Here is a 10,569-nt window from a genome sequence, read left to right on the forward strand (position 1 = left end):
ATGAGTGGAGGGGACATGGTTCCTGGACCTCAGTTGGTTGATAAGACAGCCCTCATCTGCATTATTATTTTATTCCTTTTGTTCCTGGTGGCATTGGTAGGTAATGGCTTAATCATCGCGGCACTGGGCAGCGAGTGGCAGCTGCGGAGAATGTTGTCGCCCTGCGATAAGTTATTGGTCAGCCTGGGGGCCTCTCGCTTCTGTCTGCAATGGGTGGTGATTAGTAAGAACATTTACATTTTCCTGAATCCCACGGCCTTTCCATACAACCCCGTGTTCCAGCTCCTGGCCGTTCAGTGGGACTTCTGGAACTCTGCAACACTGTGGTTCTCCACCTGGCTCAGTGTCTTCTACTGTGTGAAAATTGCCACCTTCACCCACCCCATCTTCCTCTGGCTAAAGCGGAATGTATCTGGGTTGGTTCCTTGGATGCTACTCAGCTCTCTGGGGTTCTCTACCTTTACCACCGTTCTATTTTTCATAAGCAACCAGAAAATATATCAGAACTATTTAAAGAAGGGTCTGCAACCTTGGAATGTCACTAGGAATGCTGTGAGAACATATGAGAGGTTCTGCCTCTTCCCTTTGAAAATTGTTACCTGGACCGTCCCTACTGTTATCTTTATTGTGGGCACGGTTTTGCTCATTACATCTCTGGGAAGACACACCAAGAAGGTCTTCTTCTCCATCTCAGGCTTTCACAGTTCCAGTGTCCAGGCACACATCAAGGCTCTCTTGGCTTTTATCTCCTTTGCTATCTTCTTCACTTCCTCTTTTCTGTCACTGGTTCTCACTGCCTCAGGTATGTTTCCTTTTGGGGAATTCCGGTTCTGGATATGGCAGACTGTGATTTATCTGGGTACAGCAATCCACCCCATTATTCTTCTCTTGAGTAACCACAGGCTGAGAGCTGTGCTAGGGAGGGGCTGCTCCTCAGCACATGGGGCATCTTGAATTGCAATTGATGAAAAGCCTCAGATTCTACTGCAGGAGGCCTTCTTGGATGGAATGGGATGTTGCTTCTTTAAATTTCTTTGCCACGTTTAATCACATTTAATTCTCTTTCCTTCTTTGCTGTGTTTCATTATTAGAAGAATAACTTCAGTGAAATAGGATTAAAGATGAAATAGAAGGTACTGAAGTAGTGGCCCAGCACCACTGACTTGTATCAATACTAGCAAGGCTGTAGCTGATATAGTTAATGTTCCCTGTGTGACCTGATGTGGCCAAAGAAGCAGGAAACTTTTATTTCCCTGTGACTAAACTCTTGGTGTTTAAAATTATCCTCCTGGAAACTGAATGCAAGGATCCTGACACATGATTCATTTTTTATCTGTTAAATCAGACTGGAGAAGATTTTTGGAACGTCAATTTTCCTCTGACTTCATCCTGTAAAACCGTGTTTCCTTTCTCAGCCTTAACTGATTTCCAGCCATCTACTGCAATGAAATCCTCTTTCCCTTCATGCGAGAGTTCCTGGTGTCTGAACTCCCTTTACAGAGCATGGTGTAATTTGTGCATGTGTGCAGCTGTGTGTGTTACCTGGGATTTGTATATTTGCAGATTACCTTTTGAGGACTCCTGAATGCTGGGAGTTTACGATTTATATATTGCTTATGTTCTCTATTATAGTCCAACTGGTTAGACTGATCTATAAATGATAAGGCTCATGAGCCAGATGTGACTTCTTTTCTGTTGCTCTTAGTGAAGTGAAGAAGTGAAGTCACTCAGTCGTGTCCGACTCTTTGTGACCCCATGGACTGTAGCCTACCACGATCCTCCATCCATGGGGTTTTCCAGGCAAGAGTACTGGAGTGGGTTGCCATTGCCTTCTCCAGAGAATCTTCCCAGCCCAGGGATCGAACCTGCGTCTCCCACATTGTAGGCAGATGCTTTACCATCTCTTGGGATCTACTAAAACTTTTGACATGGAGAGATTCATCTGTATCTGATACAGATTTAAGAAACTCCTGACTTGGTTTGGTGAAGCATGTAGACTGCTTTTCTGCTTTCCACAGGTCTTCTCAAACTCTCCTTAAGATCAGTGATCTTTTGAACCATTCAAACTGAGATCCCTCAGTGTCCCTCTGTTTGCTTTAAAATCTCTCAGCCTCATTTCCTGTTTTTCCTCCCTTTCCTGTCTGTATGAGAAGACAGGTCCCTGTTTTCACTTTTCAAGGCTAATGTTCACACTCTTGTAGCCTCTTTTCCATCTCCTGCTCAATCAAGAATTCCCACTCTACCCATCTTCAACCTTTTCCTCTTTATTGTTCTTCCCTTCTTCATTAAATGTGCCCCTTACTTTCATCCCTAAAAAAATAAAGTAAATCCCCTCCATGCTCTTATTGCCTCAAGTGATCAACCTGCTTGTTAGTCACTTGCTAAGAGTCCCCTCCCCCTGCTCCTCCCCACCCTCCTCCACAGACACACTCTCCTGATGCTCTTTCTGTTGAAATGTGTTTCTAAAGGACACCCATGAGCTCCTGATCCCTAAGTGTGATATCCTCAGCCCCCATTTTCCTATGTTTCTATAAAATTTGCCCCTCTTAATAAAAAATGATTTCTTCAAAAAATCTGATTAAAATATTTTACAAAAAGTAATACCAGATTTTGGAAGAAGGTTTTAAAACAGGAAAATCAACGTCACCCATAATTGTTTCCCCACACATCTTCCTAAAACTCTTTTTCCTCTTGGCCTTTGAGATGCTACACGAGGTTTTGTTCCCTGCTCTGTGGCTCCTTTTATGTCTTCTTCACTATCTGCTATTTGTCTGACTTGGTTTTCTCCTTAGCCAGCTCTCTTCCTTCCTGGACATGAATCTTCCCCCTTTTCCTTTATGTTCACATCTATTTACATATCAATAGCTTCAATTGTGACCTTTGTGTGAATAATCACCAAAGTCTTGACTGTCTCCAAAACTCTAAGCCTCTGTTTTCTTCTGCTTGCTGAGCATTTCTATGTGATAGTACATGAGCACCTCAGATTTAGCAGGTTTGAAACAGCTGTCCCTTTTTTTCCTCCTCCTCTTTCTTTCCCTCCACCACCCAGTTGAATCTATTTTTTCTATTACTGATATCCAATAAGTCAGACTTACCAACTCTGAGTTAGTTTTCACTCCTCACTGTCCACAGAACCCTTCCATCTAATCGGCAATTTGTCTACAATTGGTAACTCTACAACTGTCTGTATTATCTGCTCTTGTCTTCCTGTTCTAGAAGATCCTTTCTTAAACTGTCCTCTTCTCCCACTTGGACTGCTTATATTTATTTTTCACCATTTACTTTATTACAGTGACTCCCCACCCACCACCAAGGCAAAAGTATCGTTACCAGATTAATCTCTTGACCATTTGACCCATAGCCTTTTGACAGCTCAGTGCCTATCAGTTGAAACACAGGTTCATAAACTGGCATGCACCACAACGTGGCAACAGTTTTATCTTTGACATGAAGAGGTTCATCTGGATTTGATACTTAAGATTTCAGAAAACTCCCGGCTTTCATTCTAGGAGACGCAACCCTGTTTTGCAGCAAAATTTGTGTTATCATTATTCTGAACATGCCTGGAGTTTCCTCCATGATGTACGAAGTGTGGTCTCTTATCCCACATCTACCTGTCAAAATTCTATTTATTTTTTTCCCCTGTTTAATTTTTGAAGGTTAATTCAAATGGCTTCTCTTCTGGGAAGCTTTTCTGGATGTGCCCCCACCTCAAATTTTGATCTCTTTCACCTTGGAGGACACATAAATGAGGTGTTGCTCAGTTGTGACATGAATTCTGCCTTGTAGTGGTATGATCTGTATATTCATTTTATCCTTGTGTGTGTGTGTAGTTCCTCAGTTGTTTCTGACTCTATGTGATCCTTTGGACTGTAGCCCACCAGGCTCCTTCGTCCATGGGATTCTCGGGGCAAGAATCCTGGAGTGTGTTGCCTTGCCCTCCTCCAGGGAATCATCCTGACCCAGGAATTGAACCCACAATTCCTGTGTCTCCTGAATTGCAGGTGGATTCTTTACCCTCTGAGTCACCGAGGAAGCCCATTTTATTCTCAGATTTTAAAGTTCTTAGAGGTGTGGGCTGCCTCATTCTCTTCCTTGTGTCCCTGGAAGACTTACAAGTTCTTGCTGCATTGAATGGAATGGTTCTGTTGCACCTGGAATCCTGCTGTAAACACATGCATTTTTTGTCTGCATATATATAATCTGGGCTACTTACTACCACCAATTATATTTTTATGGTTATATTTGAGCTGTATGTGCTTCACTGTCTGGCTAGCTTGTTTTTGGAAATCAAACATATATCCTGTTTCTCTTGAGTTATACACAATGTAGGAATAATAAATGGGTGAGAGAGTAACATTTGCCTGATTTTTTTTTTTTCTGATGCCTTTCCCTTCTTTCTTCTGTGTTTACAGGTTGCTAGGCAACTGTGAAACTCCTCCCTCTGGAAATTTGCATGGAGTGCCATTTCTCCACTTTGTTACTGACCCAGGGGCCCTTTCCTAGCACGCTGTATCAGTTACTCTTTGTCCTTTCCACTGTTTGCATTGTTAGCCTAGGAGGATTAAGCATCTACCCCAATCGGAATGATTTCCCCACAGGAGAAGAATGATCTTCCTTATAGGAGGAAGTTCTCTTGGAACTTTTTAAAAAAACTTTTTATTTTATATTGGAGTATAGCTGATTAGCCATTAACTGACCATGAGGTTGCAAGATTCAGACACAACTTAGCAACTAAACCACCACCAGAGCTGAGTAACGATGTTGAGGTAGCTTCAGGGGCACAGCAAAGGGACACAGCCTTACATATACATGTATCCATTCTCCCCCAAACACCTCTCCCATCCAGGCTGCCATGTAAGGTAGAGCAGAGTTCCATGTACTATACAATAGGTCCTTGTTGGTTATCCATTTTAAATATAGCCATGTGTATATGTCCATCCCAAACTCCCTAGCTATCCCTTGAACACACAGGGAAATATAAGAGAGATAGTGTTTGTTGTATTTTTAAAATGCCTAGTAATATTATTGTCATTAATTTTTTACCTACAGTCTAATTTCATTATGCTTTATGATGGTATTAATGGCATTTATGAATGCTTATTTTGTATGAGTGATGGGGCCAGAAAATTTATTCACTTATATGCTTTATACATTGAATTCCTAAAACAACACTGCAAAGTAGAAACTGAGGCTTAGAGGAGTTTACTGAGGTCTCATGGCCACTGTGTAATAGAATTGGGGTGTGTGTGTGTTAGTCACTCAGTTGTGTCCAACTCTTTGTGACCTCATGGACTGTACCTACCAGGCTCCTCTGTCCATGGAATTCCCCAGGCAAAAATACTGGAGTGGATAGCCATTCCCTTCTCCAGGAGATCTCTCCAACCCGGGAATTGAACCTGGATCTCCTGCATTGCAGGCAGATTCTTTACTGTCTGAGCCACCTGGGAAGCCAAGAATTGGGATACTTTAGAAGGCAATGGCACCCTAATCCAGTACTCTTGCCTGGAAAAATCCCATGGATGGAGGAGCCTGGTAGGCTGCAGTCCATGAGGTTGCTAAGAGTCAGACACGACTGAGCGACTTCACTTTCACTTTTCACTTTCATGCATTGGAGAAGGAAATGGCAACCCACTCCAGTGTTCTTGCCTGGAGAATCCCAGGGACGGGGGAGCCTGGTGGGCGGCCGTCTCTGGGGTCGCACAGAGTCGGACACGACTGAAGCGACTTAGCAGCAGCAGCAGCACTGCTATAATACGTAAACCAGTGTGATATTGGTGTAGGGATAGGTAAGTACATCAGCAAACAATCCAGATAATAGTTACATGAAAAGTTGTATTTAATAAGTAAAGCATTTCAAATCAGTGAGGGAAAAGATAGTCATTCAATAGTGTGGCAGCAAATATAGAGTAAACATTTTATTCTAGATTCCAGACAGATCTTTAATGTAAATGTTATTTAATTTTTTTAAAGCTCCCCATTTTGGATAATTTAATTTTCCAATATTTTTACTCCATAAACATTGTCTTTATATTTTACAGAAATGTTGACTGTTTTCTCCCTACCTTTTTAGGTGTCATTGTAGACTATATATGTATTATCCCTCAGCTCCCACAATTCAAAATCCCTGTTTTCATAGGCTGTCTTAAGCCAGACTCAAAATACCAACTCAGAATGGAAATTGTAAATTTGACTACAGAAAAATTTATGACCTTTTAATAAAATTTTTTATAAATGTAGGGATCACTGAAATCCTTTTCAGTTTTAAGGGAAAAGTAGTAAAAAGATAAAAGCTAATATCTCTAGTGTATAAAGAGCGTCTACCAATCAGTAAGCAAACCACAGACAAATTGATAGAATATTGATTAAATGACAAAAATAGATAAAGATTGCCAAGTAAACATGTGAAGTTTATCATCACTATTGACCAAGCTAAACAATAAGACTTCTGCTATGAACATAGTTGCATAAGCCAATGTTTTCCCCGCTCCTTTCCCTGGAAAGCACATAAAAGCAACAAGAAAGTTGAAAAAGATTCTGAAAACTACATTTTAAATAAAGCTGAGACAGATAATCCAGAAATTTCAAATTATGCAATATCACAGATGAGATCAGGTAGAGTCAAGAAAGAAGACGAAAAGAAGTATGAAGAGGCATGAGAGGGCCCAGCGGGGACAGAGAAAATATTCCAGCAAAAACACACTCTTCAGAAAAGAGACAACTGGAAAAGCAAAAGCCCTTTAGTATGCATGTGATAGCTATCTATTGATGCATAACAAATTGCCCCAACAGTTACTGGCTTAAAACAACCTTACTCCAAACTCATAGCTCCTGTAGATAAGAAATCCAGGTCTATCATAACACCGTTGAGAATCTCAACTGTATTTTCTGGCTCTGTGTCTCTCACAGGCCACAGTCATCTCCAGGTTCAACTGGGAAGGAGCCACTTTCCAACTCACTCACAGAGCTATTGGCAGGAGTCAGTTACTCATGAGTTGTCGGACTGAGCCATAAGGTCCTCACGAGCTGTTGGCTGGAGGCCTCTTTAAGTTCCTGGCCACGAAACCCTGTACTTAGACCAGAGTGAGCAAATGGGAAGGCAGAAGGTGTCGGCAAGAGAGAGAGTGCCAGCAAGACGAAAGTCATAGACTTTGTAACATAATTCATTATTTTTCTCATTATTGTTCAGAGGTAATAACCAACAGATTTGGTCAAAAAAAGTATGAGGAATGAGAAAATTATATAAAATTATATTTATAAAGGTAAGCACTAGAATAAAAAAGCCATACTTTTCTTAGAATTAATAGAGCCACAAACAAAACTGAAGAAACATACAATAAATATAAATACAATACAGATCTTAAAAAAAAAACACCCTTTCAAAAACAGAACATAAAACATAAAACAATGTGCTAGAACTAAGACTAAACATATTGGATATATAATTAAATAAAAATAGTCTTTACACCTAAAAACACTGGTCTTTGGATTATTTAAAAAGCAAAGTACAACTTTGTGATATTTTTAAGATCCATACAAAGAGAAAGTTTGAAAATAAAAGAATGAAAAATAATATGTCAAGTAAATGCCAACAAAAGAAATTTATACCTAAATAATTGATGAGATAACAAAAGTTTTTAATGTTAAGAGGTAAAATGCAAAATTAAGATAGAAATAGTATAAACATCTATATGACAAAAAACATAGCAGTCTTATTTATGGGGCTTTCCTCATGGCTCAGACTGTAAAGAATCTGCTTGTAATATGGAGACCTGGGTTTGATCCCTGGGTCAGGAAGATTCCCCTGGAGAAGGGAATGGCTACTCCTTCTAGTATTCTTGCCTGGATAATTCCATGGACAGAGGAACCTGGTGGGCTACAGTCATAATTACAAGAAATATAAGCAGAATTACTAAAAGACTTATTCTTTGTCAAATAGAGAAAAAATTAAATATAACCAAATGTTAGCTTTTACTGATAAATGTCAAACTGTACGCATTCAGAAAACACAACTTCTTTGTAAATACCAGTGGAATAATCATGAAAACGAATCTAACAAAAATTGCATAAAGTAATTACAACATGATCTCACTTAAGCAAACAAGATCCTAGAAAAATAATTAGAAAGCAATGTCTAACAGCACATTAAATCATTATCAAATAGAATTTAATCGGCAATTCCCTGGCTGTCCAGTGGCTGGGACTTGGCACGTGCACTGCCAAGGGCACAGGTTCAATCCTGGGTCAGTGACTAAGATCCAGCAAGCTGCTTGGTGTGGCCAAAAACAAAGCAAAGCACGTAGAGTTTAACCTGAGAACTTTAAGATGATTCCTTATTAGGAAATTCATTACTATAAGCTATCTCATTAACAAAGCTAAAGGAAAATTCATATAATCAACTCCCAAAATGCTAAAAGACAGATGTATATATGAATACATATATTCAATAACATGACACATATATCTATCTCAACCCAAACCTGCAGCATATTTGACATTCATACAAAATTCGAAATATTAAAAGAATGAATATTGTCACCACTATTTTCGTTTTAACATTATAATATCAAATATAATTAAGAGAAATTAGTTATAGACACTGAAAATAGGAGGTAAAAATATATGTCTGCATAGTTCAAAAATCCAAACATAAATCCAAAAATAAAAGCTACTATAGAACAATAAGAATTTTGTAAAATTGTTGTTGCTTTTCAGTTGCTCAGTCATTTCCAACTCTTTGTGAGCCCATGGACTGCAACACGCCAGGCTTCCCTGTCCATCACTATCTCCAGAAGTTTGCTTAAACTCATGTCCATTGAGTCAGTGATGCCATCCAACCATCTCATCCTCTGTTGTCCCCTTCTCCTCCTGCCTTCAATTTTTCCCAGCATCAGGGTCTTTTTAAATGAGTCAGCTCTTCACATCAGGTGGTCAAAGAATCAGTTCAGTTCAGTTCAGTCGCTCAGTCATGTCCAGCTCTTCTCGACCCCATGAATCTCAGCACGCCAGGCCTCCCTGTCCATCACCAACTCCCGGAGTTCACTCAGACTCACGTCCATCAAGTCACTGATGCCATCCAGCCATCTCATCCTCTGTCGTCCCCTTCTCCTCCTGCCCCCAAACCCTCCCAGCATCAGAGTCTTTTCCAATGAGTCAACTCTTCGCATGAGGTGGCCAAAGGACTGGAGTTTCAGCTTCAGCATTATTCCTTCCAAAGAAATCCCAGGGCTGATCTCCTTCAGAATGGACTGGTTGGATCTCCTTGCAGTCCAAGGGACTCTCAAGAGTTTTCTCCAACACCACAGTTCAAAAGCATCAATTCTTTGGCACTCAGCCTTCTTCACAGTCCAACTCTCACATCCATACATGACCACAGGAAAAACCATAGCCTTGACTAGACGGAGCTTTGTTGGCCAAGTAATGTCTCTGCTTTTGAATATGCTGTCTAGGTTGGTCATAACTTCCCTTCCAAGGAGTAAGTGTCTTTTAATTTCATGGCTGCAGTCACAATAGTGGGGTATAAAATAAATGCATGGAAATAAAAAATTTCTCAGTTCAGTTCAGTCACTCAGTCGTGTCCGACTCTTTGCGACCCCATGAATCGCAGCATGCCAGGCCTCCCTGTCCATCACCAACTCCCAGAGTTCACTTAAACTTACGTCCATCCAGTCGGTGATGCCATCCAGCCTAAATTTCTAATACATACAAATAACAAAACTCAGAAAATAGAAAGAAAGGTTCTATTTGCAATAACAACAAAAGTAAAATACTTAGAACTAAATTTTACAAGAAATAGGTAAGACATATATGAAGAAAACTTCAAATTACTCAAGAGGACATGGAAAAAAATATGAATCAATGGAATACAATACCATGCACTTGGATGAGAAGAATCAGCTCTGTAAAGATGTCAGCTACTCTAAAGTTAATTTCTTAAATATAAGAACTATAAAATCAAAATTTACCCCCTCTTTCTAAACCTATAAAAAGAAGGTGCTAACATTCTAAGGTTAATATGGAAGTTGGAAGAACCCTCCCCACCAAAAAACAGGTAGATAAGGTCTATCATACATTAAAAAGCATGATTTAATTTGCCATATGAACCTCAAAGTTTAAAAAAGGTGTGTGACTCTACAATAGTCGAATAGATAGTCCAGAAAGCAAACATTTATAATATGGGAATTTAGTATAAATTCAGTAAATAAAAATTATATTTCAGATCAGGAATAAATGGATTATTCAATAATTGATACTGAGATAACAGGATGGCCATCTGAAAAAAAATTAAGGTGCTGCCATATAGTGAGATAAAGTCCAAGTGAATCAAATATTTTAATGTTAAAGACAATAAAGTTACTGGAAAAAAGTGAGAGGATGAAGATTCTTTTAAAACCTCAGGGTGTGGAAAATCTTTTAAACTCTTAAAAGATTGATTAATGAAAATTAAATTCTGCATGGTAAAAATTCATGAGATTTGCAAAAAAAAAACAAAACAAAACCAATCTTTGAAAATATATGCATTCATAGCCAAAATTTGGTTCTTTAATATATAAAGAGCTCTTAAAAATG

General features: G+C 39.4%; 1 protein-coding gene across 1 annotated transcript; it reads left to right on the forward strand.

The window, feature by feature from the left end:
* On the forward strand, positions 1-954 carry TAS2R60 (taste 2 receptor member 60). Its single transcript, XM_055589407.1, has one exon. The coding sequence runs from the start codon at positions 1-3 to the stop codon at positions 952-954; it is 954 nt and encodes a 317-aa protein (XP_055445382.1).
* Positions 955-10,569: the final 9,615 nt, after the last annotated feature.

This window comes from Bubalus kerabau, chromosome 8, assembly GCF_029407905.1.
Source record: "Bubalus kerabau isolate K-KA32 ecotype Philippines breed swamp buffalo chromosome 8, PCC_UOA_SB_1v2, whole genome shotgun sequence".
Lineage (NCBI taxonomy): Eukaryota > Metazoa > Chordata > Mammalia > Artiodactyla > Bovidae > Bubalus > Bubalus kerabau.

Excerpts from the sequence above, each read along its gene's own strand:
- TAS2R60 (XM_055589407.1), top strand. The coding sequence starts at position 1 with ATGAGTGGAGGGGACATGGTTCCTGGACCTCAGTTGGTTGATAAGACA.